Here is a 21,856-nt window from a genome sequence, read left to right as displayed (position 1 = left end):
ACACATGAAGTTATGTATAAGAAAGCATTTTGTTCATTGTAAAGCTCTATATGTAAGGGATATTATGTCTTTGAAATGATGTTACTTTCCATTATATCCTGAAAATAAATTAGATTTGATCAGCAGCATTTTTTCTTATTTTTACTAATCTTATCCTTTGCCAATACATAGTGAGTACCTTGTTTGGAATAGTATTGGCCTAAGAGGTAGGATTTTTTGTTGTTAATGTTGTTAGCTTGAATTTTAGAGTTGTAAGGCATTGAGACTGTAGTTTAGAGACTGTATTTTAGACTATATTTTATAGAATGATACCATTCTATTTATAGAGTTTTTGGTGTTCTCTGTAGTAGTGTTTTATATTTGAGATGAGTTATTTCTGATCCATGCTTTTATTTTCTCCAAGTTTACATGTATATTTGACTTCAAAACGAGTATCCATGGGTATGATTTTTAAAATGTTTTCTATACTAAAATGTTTTAAAATGGTATCAGTGAGTTGGTATTAAGTGCTTTTATTTGGAGGGCTTTTATTTTTGTTTGTGAAAATTTTATTGTAGCCAAATGGTATTTATAACTAGATTTGGTTAATTTTTGATAAAACAAAGAATGCTGTGTCATGTTAAAAAGCCTAATTTCATTAGTCAAATAAGGAATGTTCTAATTTGTGCACTTTTCTCCTTTTACAATAGGATTGGATTCAGCATCAAAATACATCTACTCATATTGAGAGCTGCCGACAGTTACGTCAACAGTAAGAACAATTTTTTCCTTTTTTATAAGTAGCAAATTTACAAAATAATGTTTCAGGTATGACTGCTTAATACCTTTAGTGTGGTACTTTGGAGAAAAATATTTTTTTAGAAAGCTATTGTCTATTTGAAATATTTATATACAAATATATTTAATCTTTTTCCCAAAGGAGAGAATTAAATATGATCCTTTCTTCTGACTCCTTCCTAATTTAATCCCAGTAGGTAACTTTAGTATCATTGGTTCATTCCTGCTGGCTTAACCTTCCCTTGGGATGGTTTATCTTTTTCAGAGCACATAGTCTACCCTTCTCCTATACTTCTTCCCCCTCATCCCCACCCCTTTCCCAAAGGATAAAAAACTAAAAACCACCCAAACCAAACACTAGTCTTTAATTTCAGGTCTAAACCTCTCCAGGTTTAGAACCTATATTCAGAAAAAACCTTAAGTGGGAGATGAACAAGCTAGATATGGTGCTTCCTCCACATTGGTTCTTCAATTCTCTGACCTTTTCCTTCTTTAAGACAGGGCACCTATGAAGGTGAAAAGTGTGATATTAACAGTATTCTCTAATATCACCTGGAGTTACATAAAATTAAATTGTGTTCCTTTTAACATCATTAAATATGCTGATATAGTTGTGTGTCAAATTCCCGGTCACTATACTGATGATAATAACATGTTCTTGAGCAAATGGATTTGTGGCAGCTGTTTTGGTTTTTTCTTATTGTTCTTTATGAAAATACCAACAAAATTTTTTTGAGAATATTCAGGACTCTTCTAGTCATATGTGATAAACCTAACTCAGACCAATTTTTTAAAGTAAGGAAATTTATTAGCTCGTTTAACTGGGAAGCTTAAGGAGTGTGAACAGCTGAATTAGATGCTCAAACAAAAATCAGAGTGTCAGAAATATTTTCATTTCTTGGCTGTTCTCTTCTGCTTTAGCCTCATGAGAAAGGCACACCTTTCTCCACAAAGCAGTGACCCCCTTAGTTCCAGAGTTAAGTGATATGTATAGCTAGCAATTCCAGGAGTTAAAAAATAAATAAAAACACTTCTTTCCTCATAAATTCTGCAGAAGTCCTTGGTTTGACTCTTTTGGTTCACTGTGGGTTAGTTGTCCATCTCTAAACCAGTTATAATGGTTGCAGGAATAGGGTACTGTACCTCGGTTGGTGTCATGTGTTGAGTGTGATATAAGTCCTACCTTAATTGTATAGACTAATAATAGAGTTGCTTACCTGTATAGATGTGTGCACACAAACATTGGTTATCATGCGGAGATAATTTGTTACTTGAATTGGATAGGCCTTACTGCCACTGTAAGTGGAAAATCTCTCCTGCGCCACAAATTTTCCCACAGATACCCAGTGGGATGTCTCATTTTTATGAAGGTCAGGGATTTAGGTGGGAGTGAGTTAGTTGCTGTAGGTAGGCATTAATGCTAGTAAGAGGATTCTAGCTACATGCACTGCCATTAATTTACTACATCACATGGCATTTATGCCTATTTAAAGACTTTTGTGTAGATAAGCCTTCTTTTTAATGCACACAGGACCCTGATTTTTTAATATACATATATTTATTTTTATTTTTGGCTGCGTTGGGTCTTTGTTGCATGTGGGCTTTCTCTAGTTGTGGCGAGCAGGGGCTGCTCTTCGTGGCGGTGCGTGGGCTTCTCATTGTGCTGGCTTCTTTTGCTGCGGAGCACGGGGTCTATGCATGTGGGCTTCAGTAGTTGTGGCTCATGGGCTCTAGAGCGCAGGCTCAGTAGTTGTGGCCCATGGGCTCTAGAGCACAGGCTCAGTAGTTGTGGCACACGAGCTTAGTTGCTCCGCGGCATGTGGGATCTTCCTGGACCATGACTCGAACCCGTGTCTCCTGCATTAGCAGGCGGATTCTTAACCACTGCCAGGGAAGTCTCCAGGACGCTGATTTTAAAGCATGTGCTTTCCATGCCTGCTACTTCATTGCTTGTTTTACATTTTTATCTTTTTCAGGTTATATGCTCTTGAATAGTTTCTTTATGGCTTTCTCTCTATTGCAAAAAAAAATTTAACAAATATGTTAGATTTGATTAGGTGCTTTGGATCTTTCCATGGCAAAATATATGCTACTTCATTTTTTTTTTTTTTTAAGCTGCGTTGTGTTTCTAAACCTTAAATCTGTTTAGTCATTCCTCTGCTGGTGTATATTTAGGTTCTTATTCCTTTTCTTAAGGCTGATTATCTCTTCTCTCTCTTTGTCTTGGATCTTTCTGGATTATGACATAAGAGTAGTTGGTTAACTTGAGAAAAGATACAGTGCATTAAAGTTTTAGTATTAAAAATAATAAATAATAAGAGCTGTATGCTTATTGTGTGCTGGGCATTCTTCTAAGTGCTTTACACAGTGTCTTTAATCTTCGAAGCAACCCTATGAGATATATGTATAATGATTATTTGTGATTTTACCAGTGGGGAAACTGAGAGGCAACTTCCCTACTATAACACAGCCAATAATTGGCACAACTAATCTAACTAATGGATCTTTGCTCTTTTTTTTCTCTCAGCATTTTATTTTGAAAAGTTTCTAAGCCGCAAAAAAGTTGAAGGGATAATAAACATTCGTAGAGTCTTTGTCTTTATTAACCAATTATTAACATTTGACATATCTATTATATCTTTATATGCACATTTTTAATATTATAGTTTTTGAAAACTACTTGAAAATAAATTAGACATTATGACACTTTACTCCTTAATTCAACATCTGTCTCTTAAGAATAAGGACATTTTTCTGCAGTGGTTATCTGTTATAACCACAGTATAACACAGTGATTAACAATGATTTCATAATGCCTTCCAATACATAGGCCAAGTTCAAATTTTCCCATTTGTTTCCAAAATGCCTTTATAACTATCTTTGCCTACCCCGCCCCTACACTTTTTTTTTTAGCATTAATTTTTTTTTATTGGAGTATAGTTGCTTTACAATATTGTGTTAGTTTCTACTGTACAGCAAAGTGAATCAGCTGTATGTATACACATATCCCCTCTTTTTTGGATTTCCTTCTCATTTAGGTGACCACAGAGCATTGAGTAGAGTTCCCTGTGCTATACAGTAGGTTCTCACTAGTTATCTGTTTTATACATTGTATCAGTAGTGTATGTATGTCAATCCCAATATCCTTTTGAGGAGGATATTTTCACAATGGTTGACTTCTGAAATGTCCACAAAAGTTGTCTTGTAGAATATTCCACATTCTGCACCTTTCTAGTTTTTTTCCTCTTCATTAAATTCAGGTTGAACATTTTTGTCACAAAAACTTTATAGGTGATGTGTATACTTACTGCATCACATTGGGATACAGATAATGTCGTTTACTTAGGTCCTTGTTCTTAGCCATTATGTTTAAATTGCTTATGTATCATGCTTCTGAAACACATTTAAAAAAACTCGTTAGTACCAAACATAAAATAGATAGCTAGTGGGAAGCAGCCGCATAGCACAGGGAGATCAGCTCGGTGCTTTGTGATCACCTAGAGGGGTGGGATAGGGAGGGTGGGAGGGAGGGAGACGCAGGAGGGAAGAGATATGAGGATATATGTATATATATAACTGATGGACTTAGTTATAAAGCAGAAACTAACACACTGTTGTAAAGCAATTACACTCCAATAAAGATGTTTAAAAAACCCACAAAAACTAGTTAGGCAGTATACAGGCAGTCCAAACTCTATTTGCAGAATAGTATGTATGCTTTATCTTTCTGCTCTGGGCAGCAGAGACAAGAATATGTATTCTAGCAGTTAACCTAGATCTGAAACATCATTTCACATCTGAAACATGGTTACCCACTCTTGAACTGGAAAGATCTGGAAATTTAATAACTTCTGTGTGTCGACAACCAGCTGTATTTCCAGCATTGTACATAAGAGAAAGCTAAGCCTTACTCATAGTAAGTAACTGGCTTTCAGATACATGGTCATTAAGTGGCAGTACCTACACTTATACACCCAGCTGTGTTTGATTCCAAAGGTCTTGCTTTAGTTGTTTTTTGTTTTTTTTTCTTTTGGCCGCACCACATGGCTTGTAGTATCTCAGTTCCCCGACCAGGGATTGAACCCAGGCCCCAGCAGTGAAAGTGCCAAATCTTAACCAGGAGACCACCAGGGAACTCTCAAAGGTCTTGCTTTTAAACACAGTAACGTAAGACCGGAAATGTATCTTCTTACATGGTACAGAGTAACAAAAGTTTTAAAAACTGTAGTAGTAGATGAAACAAAATTGTTCATGTTTTAACAATTGTTGATGCTGGGTGATAGATACATTGGATTGAAAGTTAAGTTTTTTTGCCTTCATAGTTTGTCACACTGTAGTTATAAGATGCATCATGTCTGCTCTTAAAGCAGGAAGAAGTGGGCAGAAGCTTTCTCAGAAGTCTGCCAGTGGTTTTGTACCTGTGTCTGTCTCATTGGTTTGAACCTATCACTGGCTATCTTCTAAGGAGGCTGAGAAAGCAAATATTTAGCTTTTTTAAGCCTTTGTTGTGGAGGCAGGCATGGGAAAAGAGAGTTGAGAATTGCTTTTGAGTTAACCTGCTAACGATGTCTGAGATAAATATCAACAAATAAAAACCACTTTACTTTTAGTAAGGTTTTGACCTCACTTTATTTTCCTGCCAGGTGACTTGTTGAGTCTGCTGCCTTCATTTCCTTACCTGGCTCTCCTCTTGGTTACTGAAATTGTATTTTTGAACATCAGTGATTCAATAATTTAATTTAATCACCATTTCCAGTTAACTTTTAAGAGTCCAGAAAATCTAGAAAAGATGAGGATAAAGATGTCTTTTTTTTAGGCTTCTATGATGTTACTGTTCCTCCTACTTTTTCTTTCTGTAATTAACCCTTAATCTCTTTCATTGGTGTATCTTTGTCTGCTTTACTCTTAAGTGTTAGTGTGCATAAGATTCTGTCCTCAGCCCTCTTTTTTCCCCACAAACTCTATTCTCTGTTTATCTCACTCATTCTTAGTAGTATAGCTGATGCCTGATTTCTAAATATCCCAGCCCTCATCTTTTTCTCTAATCCAGATATTTATTTCCAGTTGTTCTGAAAACATTCCTATGTTCCCTTCATTTCAGAAATGTTTATTGTTCCCTGTTGCCTTTTAATTATGTGCAGCCTCCTTAACCTGATTTCAAGGACGTTCATAGTTTGTCTCTGAGCTGCCTTTCCAGGTTTTCCCCCTCATAATTGCTTTTCATCACTTCCATGCTGCAGCCATACCGGTTCCTGGAATAGAACACATGTTTTGCCTCCAGTGCTTCTTTTATGTATCACCACTGTATGAAACCTAACCTGATCCATGCCTATTAACAGACCTTTTGCCACACGGCTTGTGGGATCTTAGTTCCCCTGAAAAGCAACCTTTTTCTTTGAATTCTCCCCTGAATCCTCCCACTAGATCCTCTCTTGAGGAGCACTTGGTACAGTGTAAGGGGCACTATTCATGTCTTATTCTGTAGAGTGGTGTCCCCTGGAGTTCTGCAAAGTGGGAGAACTGTCTTTAACCCCAACCTAAGCTTGTGTTTTATACCTCTTCTATACATCTCAACACTTCTATATGTACTGCTTGTTTTACCTAAATAAACGTCGAGGCCTTTGAAGTATAGGGAATGTGTTTCTTTTCCCTGAATTGCCTAATACCTTATTTATTGAATTAGACACTCAAAATATTTTACTTTGAAGAAAATATTCATATTTTAATATACTAATAAATCACTGTGTTCACTTTGTTTTTTATCCTTTTTTAATCTTTTTAAAAATACTTTTTAAATTTTTAAAAATTTTTTTGTTTTTTAAATTTTTAAAATTTTTATTTATTTGTTGCGCCACATGGCTTGTGGGATCTTAGTTCCCCAGTGAGGGACTGAACCCGTGCCCTTAGCAGTGAAGCACGGAGTCCTAACCACTGGTCCATCAGGGAATTCCCTTAACTTTGGTTTTGAACAGACCTCTTGATATATTGCAGGGAAAGATTGAGCCTTATAATCTTATTTTAACTGTTCATTAATATTGTTTATTCTCAAAATAGGTATCCCGATTGGAATCCTGAGATCCTCCCATCAAGAAGGTAGTTATTTTTTTAATAGTGGTATTATTGAAATTTGATTTTCTTTTAAAAGTAAACAAGTACTTTTTTTTTTTAAAGGTACTGTTTTGAATAGAGTCCTGTTTTGACCATTTTTACTTTTAAACAATAGGCAAATGGAACCAGCTCAATGAATCTTTCTTTAGTTACCCCAGTTTAAGTGTGATAGCTCCCATCTGTGAACTTTTTTTTTTTTTTAAGTCTGTTCTGAAAATACTTTGTACTTTTATTATTATTTTATGCTTGTGGGATCTTAGATTTGAAGGCTGGGAATGGGGTTCCTGGTTCAATGTGTAGGTACACAAGTACAACAGTCAAAGAAATATTTGTGGATGGCATACTGTTTCAGGAAAAATTGTTGAAAAACATTTGTTTATGTAAGTCATTTCCTAAATTCTTCATGTAATATAATACTTTCAAAACATAATTGGATATAATAGTGGTATAGGAAAAATGCAAGAAATGGATGATAATATTCTTTTGTAAATTAACAAAACAGAGGAATCTAAGCAATGAGAGAGGTGATCATCTGCTCTGATTGTTTCTTACTCATCTACAAGGCTGAATTGCATCATGTCAAACAGGTTTTTGCTTTATGTAAATACGTGGTATCAGAATTTGGCATTGTTAATAGTCTGTTTTTAAGAAGAGAAATCTGTCATTTAGTATAGATTTAAATTTTTGTTAAATTGATGAATCTTGTGGTTTTTTCCTGCACTTTGTAGAAATGAAGGCAATAGAAAAGAAAACGAAACTCCAAGAAGACGATCTCATTCTCCCAGTCCTAGACATTCTAGGAGATCAAGCTCAAGTCACAGATTCCGTCGATCCCGAAGCCCAATACGTTATATGTACAGACCAAGAAGTCGAAGTCCAAGAATTTGCCATCGTTTCGTTCCTAGATACAGATCCAGATCCCGTTCACCGTATCGAATGAGAAATCCATTTAGAGCTAGTCCAAAATGCTATCGATCAGTTAGCCCCGAAAGGACATCAAGGAGATCAGTGAGATCATCAGGTACACTTATGGTTGTGAATAATAAGTACTTATTTTGACTAAATTTTTTTAGCTTTTTTGTTTGTTTGAATTTTTTATTTCTATTAAGCTTGAAATGGTGACTTCTATACTACTGTCAAGATATTTTTAAATGTTGACATTTTGAGGTATTTGGCTCAGCTCTTTTTAAAACTTTCAAGGTTTTTAAGAAATGGAATGTTCTACTTTATTAAATTTTAGAATTTCTATATGAAATCCAACCCACATCCCAACCTATTTCATTCTTCTTCCCTTTATTATGTATCAGAAGAAGTGTGGGAGACTGTATCTATCCACCCAACATCAAACTTAAAAACCAAGGATATACAAACATCTTAGTTTGCTTTAGTAATTGATTATAGACTTCTCTTCGGTGAATTAATTTAAAACATTAAAAAATTATTCATATTTTCAACCTGTGTCTTTGTATTGGTTTAGTGACCTTTCTGGAAATAGCTCTTATGTAATTCTTTTCTGAGATCTTTGCAGAGGTCTGTGAGGTCTTTCCTTTTCCAACTACATGTCTTTGTGAAGCTGGATTTTTCTTTAAATGTTTCAGCTGAAATAATGTATCCAGCAGATTGGATGCAGAAGCAGATACGAGAATTCAGACTTTTTTTAAGCCCAACATTAAAGCGTTTGGAAAATATACAGTGGTGCTACTCATCTAATTTTTGTTTTGAAATTAAAGTTTTTTATAAAAATATATTATTTATATTAACATAGGAGTTTATTATTAAATGAATTAATATTTTAAAAATTCTATTTTAGTTTCTTATATGGTAAACATTGATAAATTGAACAAAAGCTCTTTGGAGTCCTCAATTTTTAATAGTGTAAAGGGATACTGAAACTAAAGTTTGAGTACCACTGGTATAAGAGAAGCTCACAGAATAAGGGATCTTCATGTTTTTACATCTTCACTTTTGAGTGAAGAATTAAAGAATAATAATTTTGTGTGTGTGTGTTTGCCACCTGTTTGGCCTAACAGTAGCTCAATGTGGTAAATATTTGGACAGTTGAGAGATGATTCTTTTTTTTTTTTATAATGTGATGAGATGTTTCCTACCTTAAGTTCTTTTCAGTTGAAGTAGTATTTATGTCCTTTTTACTAGACAGAAAAAAAGCATTAGAAGATGTAGTACAACGGTCTGGGCATGGATCAGAATTCAGTAAACAGAAACATCTTGAAGCAGTTGATAAAGGACACTCACCAGCACAAAAACTTAAAACTGTCAGTGGAGCAAGGCCATCAGTTAAATCTACGAGCTCTACAAAGAGTGATTCAAATATAGGACATTGTACTCGTTACAAATCAAAGAATCTTGAAGATGACACCTCACCAGAAAGTAAACAGGTGTCTGATAAAGCTGTTTCTCTACAACGTAAGGTCAGTAGTTCTTTGTTACTGGAAGTGTGTGCATACATTTGTTAATATGACAAAGAGAAAACAAAGTTTTCAGAATTTTTAATTTTCATATTTCCAAAAGTTTGAAATCGTGACTTGTTATGTTGATATGGAATATTCATTGGTTTCTCTTCTGAATATAATAAAAGTCCAATAATTAAAGTCCTGTAGATTACAAATCCTAGAGGTTTGGCATTTGATATATCAAAAGTGAGAACATTTTGACGGTTTGGTGTTTTTGGCTAACCATACAAACAGATCCTTGTGATAAGTTTTGCTCCCTTATTGGGGAAATGGATGTAATCAGCAGCATTAATGAGGTTTTATAATCTTTGTTAGTAAGTTATTAGTGAGTCTCTGCTGAGAATTGGTCATTTTTAATCTGTTTTATACTTTTTGCAGTACAGTTCATAAGTTAAATCATTATCCAGTGTAGAATACTAGTCTCTTTTCTGGGTACTAACTTATTGGTGTATTTTGATGGTATTGCTTTATTGTATATGTTAATGAAATTACTATTACAGCAGATAATATATAAAGAGACTATCAGAGTAACTCCTGATAGGCCAGATTTTCAAATGTTTATTATATTGTAATAATAACAAGTCTTCAAGTATTTAGGTATACATTTCTCTTAACATTGTCTTAACTTTCAACAACTACAGTTCCCTGCCCCAGAGAGCTTATATTTAGAAGGAAAAACTTAAAATAATCAACCTGCAATTACAGGATTTTGAAGAGCATTAATTAGGAAGAAATGTTGAGTACAGGGAATTAATCTCAAAGAGGCTTAATTATTCTGTAACGTTCTTTCATTTTGTTTCTAGACTTCTAGATGGTGGCAGTGGAACTTTTAAAAAGTTTTTTTTTTTTTGAGTCAATTTTTAACATAGGTGGCAAATTTGATAAAATATATTCAAATTGTATGTAGTATAAATCTTTAAAAATATTATGCCTATCTAGATAACATTTTTAATTATTAGAACACAGAGTAAATAAAGCTATAATTTCAGCTTCACTAGTGATGTGCCATGCAGATTCATATAGAAAAATACTGTTTAATAGTTTTGGACCATTTCATTTCATAGGTCTTGTTTGTTACAAAATGCTTCTAAACAGAAAAGAGCGTCTGTGATTGGTTACCCATAAACTGACCACTGTTGGGTTTGAGTGGTAAAATGTAAAACATATTTCTTACTACTTTTCTTTGGCCTTTAAAATTTTTTTAAATATGCTAAAATATGTTGAAAAGACTGCTTAAAGGACTAAGATTAATGGTAGAAGAAATTATATTGGGAATTATTATTACTGTACTTTGTCACTTAATTTGGTTTAATTTTCTTTCATCCCAAAAAAAGCTTCGGAAAGATCAGTCTTCACATTATGGTCCCGTTCTTCTTATATCTGAATTACCAGAGGATGGCTGTACTGAAGAAGATATTAGAAAAATATTTCAGCCATTTGGAAAAGTTAATGATGTCCTGATTGTTCCATATAGAAAGGAAGTGAGTTATTTAGTCTGTTCTAAAATTCATACAAAGTCATTATTTTATAAAGACTGTTGTTGGATCTTTTAGCTGCTTTTCCTGCATACACAGTTGTTAATTGAATTATGTAAATGGTCGGATTTGAATGAACAATGTCCCTAAATACTGCTTTATATCGTTTCAAACAGCACACTGTTTTCTTAGAAGAGCACACTTTTTCCGTGAAGGGCCAGATAATATTTTAGGCGTTGCATGTTATAGGATTTCAGCTATTCAACTCTGCTATACAACTCTGTTGTACAAACACAGTCTTAGATAATATATAACTGAATGAGCATCGCTGTGTTCAAAAAAACTATTTACAAAAACAGGTGGCAGGCCATAGTTTGCCATTCATTGCTTTAGTACACCAGTAAGGTCATATTAAAAAAATGATTTTATCTGTACAGTATTTTTTTACATATGAGTTGTATTCCTATAACTCACATAGTAGAGTTCACCAGAACTACAAACCCTAGGTTAAGCAGAACGTAAAAAATTGTGAGGTAAGACAAAGGAACATAGTTGGTATTATTTTCTTTGTTGCAAGAACCCTTAAAAAGGTCAGACTTACAGCAGCTAGACCAGATCCTGCCTTCTCTTCGATTGTTCAGTGAACCCTCCTTCCCATTTCTTATTGTTCCATGATCCTGCCATGGACCCATGCTTCCTTCTTACCTTGGTAATGGTATAGAAATTCTATAAGGTTAAGTGTCCATTTCATGTGTGAAAACATCCTAAACACCACATTACACTTCAGCAAAACAAAAAGAGGTGAAAGCAACCAGGACTTGAGGTAATTTCAGTTTTATATTCCACAAAGAAGTATTATATTAGGTCATACAGAGAAATTTAAGGTAGATTTTTTTGACTAAAAGTGGAATACATTTCATTTTAGGCTTACTTGGAAATGGAATTTAAAGAGGCAATTACTGCAGTCATGAAGTACATTGAAACAACACCACTTCTGATAAATGGGAAAAGTGTGAAAGTATGTGTTCCAGGAAAGAAAAAGTCACAGGTAAACTGAATTAAGTTCTTATGTGATTCATTGTTGATTAATTTTTTGTTTAAGTATGGCACATACAGAAAAAGGCATAAAACAAAAATGTTCACTCCACAGATTAGGTATAAATTCAAATACATTGAACTTAGCAACATCTTTATGCATACATATATATATCACACTGTAAACAGTATTGAATGATAAGCAATAGACTAGGGGAAAATACTTAACAGAATTAGCAAAAGTCTGTGAAACCTCTACCTAAGTCACAAACTACAACACTAACAACACCCTGGAAGCCCCTTGCATACTTCTTTTGAATACTTACTCCGGGGCAGAAGGGAGTGTGTAACCCCACCTTGGTTTCTAATACCGTACTTGAGTTTTGCCTGTTTTGAAGTTTCTATAAACAGAATCATAGTGTATATATTCTTCTGGGCCTTTTGCTTCCTTAGAAGTATCAACGTTTAGGAGTTTAGTCTTTGTAGATCATTTTCTTTGCTTTAGTTTATATATCCATAGATAATGTCTATAGAAGTACTTTAAAATATCCAGTAAGTTTTGCTTTGTGTATATGTGTTCTTTTTATTTTATTTTCTTATTTACTGAAGAATGCCTGCGTTGGAGCACACATTTTTCAATTACTAATTTGATTTGGAGATCAAACCATGTTAGTACGTTATAGATTTTCCTTATTCTTTTAAGGTTATATGTGGTGTTACTTCCTATGAATATACCACAGTTATTTCACCAGTTCCTTATGGATTGCTATTTAGGTTATTTCTAGTTTACTATAAATTGCTATAAATAGGACTTAAGTTAACTTCCTTGTATATGGCTTTCACAGGCCTTTCTTAATGCATTTATGATAGTGTTTTTTAAGGTGATATCTACAGTGGAATTGCTGGGTTATAGGGTATACAGAAATAATATTAGATTGCCTGTTAAATGACTAATAATTTATAGTCTAATAATTTATGTGAGTACTGGTGTTTCTCTATTATCAGTGACATCTTAATATTTGCAGTTTTAAAATCCAGTATGTAAAAAATGGTATCTAGTTTTGATGATCATCTTTAGTTTTGATTTGGGTTGTTTTTTCTTTTTTGTGTGTGTATCTGTGGTAGTGTTTGGGTTTGCTGTTCCCATGAGGTTTTGATATAGCAGTCTATATATGTACAAGGTTGTTTTAAGTTGCTGGTCTCTTTCCCGCTTGAGAAGTTCCTTTAGCATTTGTTGCAAAGCTGGTCTGGTGGTGCCGAATTCTCTTAGCTTTTGTTTGTCTGTTAAGCTTTTGATTTCTCCATCAAATCTGAATGAGAGCCTTGCTGGGTAGAGTGTTCTTGGTTATAGGTTCACTTTAAATATATCATGCCACTCCCTTCTGGCCTGCAGACTTTCTGCAGAGAAATCATCTGATAATCTTATGGGTGTTCCCTTGTTTTAATATTTTTTCTTTGTCTTTAATTTTTGTCCATTTGATTACTATTTGTCTCAGCTTTCCTCCTTGGGTTTATCCTGCCTGGGACTATCTGCGCTTCCTGGACTTGGGTGACTGTTTCCTTTCCCACGTTAGGGAATTTTTCAGCTATTATCTCTTCAAACATTTTCTCAGGTCCTTTCTGTCTCTCTTCTCCTACTGGGACCCCTATAATGTGAATGTTGGTGCATTTAATGTTGTCCCAGAGGTCTCTTAGACTGTCTTCATTTCTTTTTATTCTTTATTCTGTTCTGTGGCAGCGATTTCCACCATTCTTTCTTTCAGGTCATTTATGATTTCTTCTGCCACTGATTCCTTCTAGTGTATTTTTAATTTCAGTTATTGCGTTGTTCATCTCTGTTTGTTTGTTCCTTAGTTCTTCTAGGTCTTTGTTAAACATTTCTTGCATCTTCTTGATCCTTGCCTCCATTCTTTTTCCGAGATCTTGGATCATCTTCACTATCATTATTCTGAATTCTTTTTCTAGTAGGTTGGCTATCTCCACTTCACCTAGTTGTTCTTCTGGGGTTTCATCTTGTTCCTTCATCTGGGACATATTCCTCTTCCGTCTCATTTTTTCTTTCTGTGATTGCGGTTTCCGTTCTGCAGGCTGCAGGATTGTAGTTCTTGCTTCTGCTCTCCTCTGGTGGATGAGGCTATCTAAGAGGTTTGTGCAGGCTTTCTGATGGGAGGGGCTGGTTCCTGCTTAGTGGTGGGTAGAGCTGGGTCTTGTCTCTCTGTTGGGCAGGGCCGTGTTCAGGGAGACTTGTCTGCTGATGGGTGGGGCTGTGTTCTCGCACTGTTGGTTGTTTGGCCTGAGGCGACCCAGCACTGGAGCCTACAGGATGTTTGGTGGAGCTAATGGCGGCCTCTGGGAGGGCTCATGCCAGTGTGTACTTCCCAGAATTGCTGCTGCCAGAGTCTTTGTTCCCGCAATGAGCCACAGCTGCCCCCTGCCTCCGCAGGAGATCCTATAATACTAGGCAGGTAGGTCTGACCCAGTCTTTTATAGAGTCACTGCTTTTTTCCCCTGGGTCCTGGTGTACACATGACTTTGTGTGCACCCTCCAAGAGTGGAGTTTCTGCTTCCCCCAGCCCTGTGGAATTCCTGTGATCAAACCCTGCTGGCCTTCAAAGCCAGTTTCTCTGGGGACTCCTCCTCCTGTTGCTGGACCCCCAGGCTGGGAAGCCTGACATGGGGCTCAGGTTCCAGTTTGTGGATCTCCCACCCAGTATGGGTATGGGATTTGATTTTATCGCGATTGCACCCATCCTGCCCCCTCGTTGTGGCTTCTTCTCAGTCTCTGGATGTTGGGTATCTTTTTTGGTAGCTTCCAACATTTTTTTGATGATCGTTGTCCAGCAGTTAGCTATGAACAAAGTGGTGCATGTATCTTTTTGAATTACAGTTTTATCTGGATATATGCCCAGGAGTGGGATTGCTGGATCATATGGTAATTCTATTTTTAGTTTTCTGAGGAACCTCCATACTGTTTTCCACAGTGGCTGCACCAAATTACATTCCCACCAACAGTATAGGAAGGTTCCCTTTTCTCCACACCCTCTCCAGCATTTATTATTTGTAGACTTTTTAATGATGGCCATTCTGACCGGTGTGAGGTGGTACCTCATTGTAGTTCTGATTTGCATTTCTCTAATAATTAACAGTGTTGAGTATCTTTTCATGTGCCTATTGGCCATTTGTATGTCATCTTTGGAGAAATGTCTATTTAGGTTTTCTGCCCATTTTTCAGTTAGTTTTTTTGTTGTTGAGATGTATGACCTGTTTGTATATTTTGCAAATGAAGCCCTTGTCGGTCGAATCATTTGCAAATATTTTCTCCTATTCTGTAGGTTGTCTTTTCATTTTGTTTCTGGTTTCCTTTGCTGTGGAAAAGCTTGTAAGTTTGATTAGGTCCCATTTGTTTATTTTTGTTTTTATTCTGTTGCCTTTGGAGACTGACCTAAGAAAACATTGGTATGACTTATGTCAGAGAATGTTTTGCTTGTGCTCTCTTCTAGGAGTTTTATGGTGTCACGTCTTATGTTTAAGTCTTTAAGCCATTTGAGTTTACTTTTGTCCACGGTGTGAGGGTGTATTCTAACTTCATTGATTTACATGCAGCTGTCCAACTTCCCAACACCACTTGCTGAAGAGACTGTCTTTTTCCCATTGTATATTCTTGCCTCCTTTGTTGAAGATTAATTGACTGTATGTGTGTGGGTTTATTTCTGGGCTCTCTATTCTGTTCCATTGATCCGTATGCCTGTTTTTGTACCAGTACCACACTGTTTTGATTACTGTAGCTTTGTAGTATTGTCTGAGTCTGGGAGAGTTATGCCTCCTGCTTTCTTTTTTTCCCTCAGGATTGCTCTGGCAATTCTGGCTCTTTTATGGTTCCATATAAATTTTTGGATTATTTGTTCTAGTTCTGTGAAAAATGTTATGGGTAGTTTGATAGGGATTGCATTAAATCTGTAGATTGCTTTGGGTAGTATTGCCATTTTAACAGTATTAATTCTTCCATTCCAAGAGCATGGTATAGCTTTCCATTTCTTTGAATCCTCTTTTATTTCCTTTATTAATGTTTTATGGTTCTCAGCATATAAGTGTTTCACCTTGGTCAGGTTTATTCCTAGGTATTTTATTTTTTGTGTGCAATTTTTAAAAGCTATTTTTTTTTACATTCCTTTTCTGATATTTCATTGTTAGTGTAAAGGAATGCAACCGATTTCTGAATGTTAATCTTGTATCTTGCTAATTTGCTGAATTCACTTATTAGATCTAGTAGTTTTTGTGTAGAATCCTTAGGGTTTTCTATATATAGTATCATGTCATCTGCATGTAGTGACAATTTTACCTCTTCCCTTCCAATTCAGATATGTTTTATTTCTTTTTCTAGTCCGATTGCTGTGTCTAGGACTTCCAATATGATGTTGAAGAGAGAGTGAGAGTGGGCATCCTTGTCTTGTTCCAGATTTAGCAGGAAGGCTTTCAGCTTTTCACTGCTGAGCATTATATTGGCTCTGGGTTTGTCATAAATGGCTTTTATTATATTGAGATATGTTCCCTCTATTCCCACTTCGGTAAGAGTTTTTATCATGAATGGATGTTGAATTTTTTCAGATGCTTTTTCTGCGTCTATTGAGATGATCATGTGGTTTCTGACTTGTCTTTTGTTAATGTGGTGTATTACATTGATTGATTTGCATATGTTGAACCATCCTTATGAACCTGGGATGAATCCCACTTGGTTGTTGTGTATGATCTTTTTTATGTGTTGTTGAATTTGGTTTCCTGATATTTTGTTGAGAATTTTTACATCTACATTCATCAAAGATATTGGCCTGTAATTTTCTTTTTTGGTGGTGTCTGTCTGGTTTTGGTATCAGGGTGATGGTGGCTTCTTAGAATGTCTTTGGGAGTGTTCCCTCCTCTTCAGTCTTTTGGAAGAGTTTGAGAAGAATTGGTATAAGTTCCTTACATGTTTGGTAGAATTCACCTGTGAAGCCATCTCGTCCTGGACTTTTGTTTGTGGGCAGTTTTTTTGTTACAGATTCTATTTCAGTTATAGTGATCGGTCTGTTCAAATTATCTATTTCTTCTTGATTCAGTTTTGGTGGGCTGTATGTTTCTAGAAAGTTGTCCATTTCTTCTTAGGTTGTCAGATGTGTTGGCATATAGTTGTTCATAGTATTCTCTTATGGTTTTTTGTATTTATGCGGTATCAGTTGAGATTTCTCCTTTTTCATTTCTTTTTTTGTTTATTTGGGTTCTTGCTCTTTTCTTTTTGGTGAGCCTGGCCAGAGGTTTGTCAATTTTGTTTACCCTTTCAGAGAACCAGCTCTTGTTTTTTTTTTTAATCTCTATTTTATTTATTTACTCCCTGATCTTTATTATTTCCTTCCTTCAGTTGACTTTAGGTTTTGTTTCTTGTTCTTTTTCTAATGCTGTCAGGTGGTAGGTTAGGTTGTTTACTTCAGATTTTTCTTGTTTTTGATGAAGGCCTGTATCGCTATGAACTTCCCTCTAAGAACTGCTTTTGCTGTGTCCCATAGATTTTGTGTGGTTGTGTTTTCTGTCCATTGTTGTTTGTCTCATGGCATTTTTTAATTTCCATTTTGATTTCCTTGTTGACTGATTGGTTTTTTACTAGCATGTTATTTAGTCTCCACGTAATAGTTTTTATCTCGTTTCTTTTCCTGTGGTTGATTTCTAGTTTCATGCCACTGTGGTCAGAGAAGATTCTCAAAATAATTTCCATACTCTTAAATTCGTTGAGGTTAGTTTTGTGACCTAGGATGTGATCAATCCTAGAGAATGTTCCGTGTGCACTTGAAAGGAATATATATTCTGGTTTTTTTGGATGTAGTGTCCTGAAAATATCAATTAAGTCTAACTGTTCTGTTGTATCATTTAGTGCCTTTGTTGCCTTATTGATCCTGTCTTGAAGATCTGTCCATTGATGCGAGTGGGTGTTAAAATCTCCTAGTATTATTGTATTCCTATTGGTTTCTCCCTTTATGTCTGTTAGTATTTGTTTTATGTATTTGGGTACTTCTATATTAGGTCCATATATGTTGATAAGTGTAAAATCCTCTTCCTGTATTGATCCTTTTATCATTATATAAGTGTCCCTTATCTTTCTTTCTAGCCTTTGCTTTAAAGTCTATTTTGTCTGATATGAGTATCACAACTCCCGCTTTCTTGTCATTTCCGTTTGCATGAAATATCTTTTTTCATCCCCTCACCTTCAATCTATGTGTGTCTTTTGCCCTAAGGTGGGTCTCTCGAAGGCAGCATATTGTAGGCTCTTGTTTTTTTATCCAGTCTGCCACTCTATGTCTTTTGATCAGAGCATTCAGTCCACTGACATTTAAGGTAATTATTGATACATATGTATTTATTGCCATTACAAATGGTGTTTTTCAGTTGATTCTTTGTTTCTACTCTGTTCCTTTCTTTTTCTTTTTGTGGTTTGATGATTTCCTTTTATTTTATGCTTGTGTTCTCTTCTTTTAGGTTTTTGTGAATGTATTGTATGTTTTTAATTTGTGGTTGCCCTGTTTTTCAAGTATGTTAACCCCCTCCTATGTCTGCTTGCTTTAGACTGATAGTCAGATAGGCTCAAACACATTGTAAAAAAAAAAGAAATCTGCATTTTCTTACTCTCCTTCCCCACATTTTATGATGTTATGTCCCTTTTTATATCTTCATGTTTATCCTTTTGCTGTTCCTTGTGTTTATCATTGCTTTCACAAATGGGGTGTTTTGTTTTGTTTTGTTTTTTTCTTTTTGATCTGTATACTGGCTAATTTAAGTGATTTACCTTCCAATTGTGATTTCCTCCCTCCTATTTCTTCTTGCCTCTTTTCCATTTAGAGATGACCTTTCAATATTCTTTTAGCATAGGTTTAGTATTGCTGTATTCTTTTAGTTTTTGCTTGTCTGAGAAATTCTTTATTTCTCCTCCTGTTCTAAATGATAGTCTTGCTGGGTAGAGTATTTTAGGTTGCAGATTTTTCTCTTTCAAGACTTCGAATGTATTTTGCCACTCCCTTCTGGCCTGCAGTGTTTCTGAGAGAAATCAGCTCATAGCCTTATGGGGGTTCCCTTGTAATGAACTCTTTGTTTTTGTCTTGCTGCCTTTAGAATCCTCTCTTTAACTTCTGCCACTTTTATTATGTCTTGGAGTAGGTCTCTGTGGGTTCATATTGTTTGGGACCCTCTGTGTTTCCTGTATCTGGATATGTGTTTCCTCCTTTAAGTTTGGGAAATTTTCAGCCATAATTTCTTCAAATACATTTGCAATTCCCTTTCTCTTTCTTCTCCTTCTGGAATCCCTATTGTGTGTAGATTGACCCGCTTTATGTTATCCCTTAGGTCTCGTATATTGCTTTCATTCTTTTTCATTTGGCTTTCTGTCTGCTGTTTTGGTTGTGTAATTTCTGTTAGTCTTTTTTTCCAGGTCACTTATTCTTTCTTCTGCATTATTCATTCTGCTATTCATTGCCTTGAGCTCAGCTTTTGTCTTAGCAAATGAAGTTTCTCATTTTTCTTGGCTCCTCCGTATAGTTTCATTCGTTTTCACAGTAATATGCATTTCTGTCAATAGCCTTTCTTAACTCTTTCAGTGTTTTCATTACCTCCTTTTTGAACTTAGTATCTATTAGACTGAAGTGGTCTGTTTCGTTGTTGGTTCCTTCAGGGGAATTTTCTTGGTCTTTTAACTGAGAGTGTTTCCTCTGCTTCTTCATTTTGTTTATGTATCTCTTAGTTTGTGAGTGTAGGGGAAACAATTATCTACTGTAGTCTTGGGGAGCTATTTATAAGTGGGAGTGTCCCTGTGTAGCTGGTGTGGGTTTAATATTTTTTTGGCATGAGGGCTGTTTTTGGTTTGGATGCTTGCTGTCTCTTTCCTTAGCATGTGCTGGCTGTTATCCCCTTGATAGGGGTTGCACAGGTGCACAGCTCCTGCAAGCTCCCAGGAAGGCAGGGACAGTGGTTGGCTCCCAGTTGTGGGTCACTCCACAGTGGTAGTGGTGGTTTTCACACCCCCGGGGAGGTGGGGGCAGTGGTTGGCACTGGGTCGTGAGACCCTCAGCAGCAATGGCGGGCCATGCACGCTCCCAGGGCAGTTGGCCCCGATCATGGGACCCTCAGCAGTGGTGGGCTGTGCCTGCTCCTGGGAAGGTGGGGGCAGTGACCTGCACCCACTCACAGGGCCCTTGGCATCAGCAGTGGCTTGCACACCCGCCCCTGGAGCTTGTGTAGGCAGTGTCCTGCCGCCTGCGAGTGCACAGAGAAAGAAGCTCCTATGGTGGGCCAGCCTCCTCCTTGCGTACCCCCCAACAACAGTGGTGCCTTGCCTCTCTGGTGGGCCCAGCTTTCTTCCTGGACTTCCTCAGTTGTGGTGCATTACACCGTAGCCCCCTCAGGGCTGTCTTCACTCAGCCAACCCCAGTAGTCTCCCCAGAGTCTGACCTCTGAAGCCCAAGCCTCAGTACCTAGCCCCCACCCATCCCAGCAGGTGAGCGAGCAGACAAGCGTCTCGGGCTGGGGAGTGCCAGTCGGTATGAGCCTCTGTGCAGGTCTCTCCGCACTTTGCACTCCACACACCTGTTGCTGTGCTTTCCTCTGAAGCCTACCCATCTGAAAGATGTACTTGCCAGCGAGGGGACTTCACAGTGTGTGGAAACCTTTTCTTTCACAGCTCCCTCCCAGAGGCACAGGTCCTGTCCCGATTTCCTTTCTTCCTTTCTTTCCTTTTTTTTAAATTTTTATTTATTTGTTTGTTTGTTTGTTTATTTATTTATTTATGGCTGCATTGGGTCTCTGTTGCTGCGTGCGGGCTTTCTCTAGTAGCAGCGAGCGGGGGCTACTCTTCGTTGCAGTACACGGGCTTCTCATTGCGGTGGCTTCTCTTGTTGCAGAGCATGGGCTCTAGGTGCGCAGGCTTCAGTAGTTGTGGCACACGGGCTTAGTTGCTCCGCAGCATGTGGGATCTTCCCAGACCAGGGCTTGAACCCTTGTACCCTGCATTGGCAGGCAGATTCTTCCTTTCTTTCTTTTCTATTTTCGTTTGCCCTACCCAGTTACCTGGAGATTTTCTTGCCCTTTTGGAAGTCAGAGGTCTTCTGTCAGTGTTCCGTAGATGTTCTGTGAGAGCTGTTCCACATGTAGATGTTTTTTGGTTTTTGGTTTTTGGGGTTTTTTTGCGGTACGCGGGCCTCTCACTGCTATGGCCTCCCCCACTGCAGAGCACAGGCTCCGGACACACAGGCCCAGCGGCCATGGCTCACGGGCCCAGCCGCTCCGCGGCATGCGGGATCCTCCCGGACCGGGGCACAAACCCGTGTCCCTTGTATCGGCAGGTGGACTCTCAACCACTGCGCCACCAGGGAAGCCCTATAGTAGATGTATTTTTGATGTACCTGTGGGAATTCCATGTCTTAACTCCTCCACCATTTGATCCCATCTGGTATCTAGTTTTAAGCTGCATTTTCCTGATTGTTATTGAACTTCAACATCTTTTAATATAATTACTAGCTATCTCTATTACTTGTTGTATATATCTTCTCACATTGTTCTGTTAGGTTGTCTTTTTTGTTTTGTTTTGTTTTTAGGTTATTTGTCTTTTAAAAAAATTTCATCTGAAGATGTTCATTATCCTAGACACTAACTTTGTGTTATAAATGAGAAGTATTTTCTTTTAGACTGTTGCTTGTATGTATACATATATAAAGTTTTAAGTAATTTCAGTGTACTAAAGTTTATTACCTTTTTTCCTCTTAATGGCTTTTGCTTTCTTTCTTTTATCTTGTTTTAGAAGACCTTTGTACCAATGCCAAAAAGATATGCTTCCATTATGTTTTAAATCCGTGATTTGTGGTATATGTGTGAATAGTATCAATATTGTTTCCAAAATGGGTAACCAATTAACTGAACACCATTTATGCCTGATTTGTCTTTCCTCATTGATTTGGAAAGCTGTCTTTATGTGTATAAATT

General features: G+C 36.7%; 1 protein-coding gene across 9 annotated transcripts in view; it reads left to right on the top strand.

Moving 5' to 3' along the window:
- The window catches only part of ZNF638 (zinc finger protein 638), an 83,623-nt gene that overhangs the window by 16,690 nt on the left and 45,077 nt on the right, over positions 1–21,856 (top strand). For 6 of the 9 annotated variants that reach the window (XM_067704764.1, XM_067704765.1, XM_067704768.1 and 3 more), the window contains 6 exons: positions 690–751; positions 6,832–6,870; positions 7,614–7,906; positions 9,040–9,314; positions 10,691–10,837; positions 11,757–11,879. In XM_067704764.1, coding sequence (XP_067560865.1) covers positions 690–751; positions 6,832–6,870; positions 7,614–7,906; positions 9,040–9,314; positions 10,691–10,837; positions 11,757–11,879 — 939 coding nt within the window. The remainder of the gene's footprint in view (positions 1–689; positions 752–6,831; positions 6,871–7,613; positions 7,907–9,039; positions 9,315–10,690; positions 10,838–11,756; positions 11,880–21,856) is intronic. The other 3 variants (XM_067704766.1, XM_067704770.1, XM_067704771.1) reach the window with 1 other exon arrangement.

Source organism: Pseudorca crassidens, chromosome 14, assembly GCF_039906515.1.
Source record: "Pseudorca crassidens isolate mPseCra1 chromosome 14, mPseCra1.hap1, whole genome shotgun sequence".
NCBI lineage: Eukaryota > Metazoa > Chordata > Mammalia > Artiodactyla > Delphinidae > Pseudorca > Pseudorca crassidens.
The sequence above is the reverse complement of the archived record's forward strand: the minus strand, read 5'-3'. Positions and strand labels throughout refer to the sequence as shown.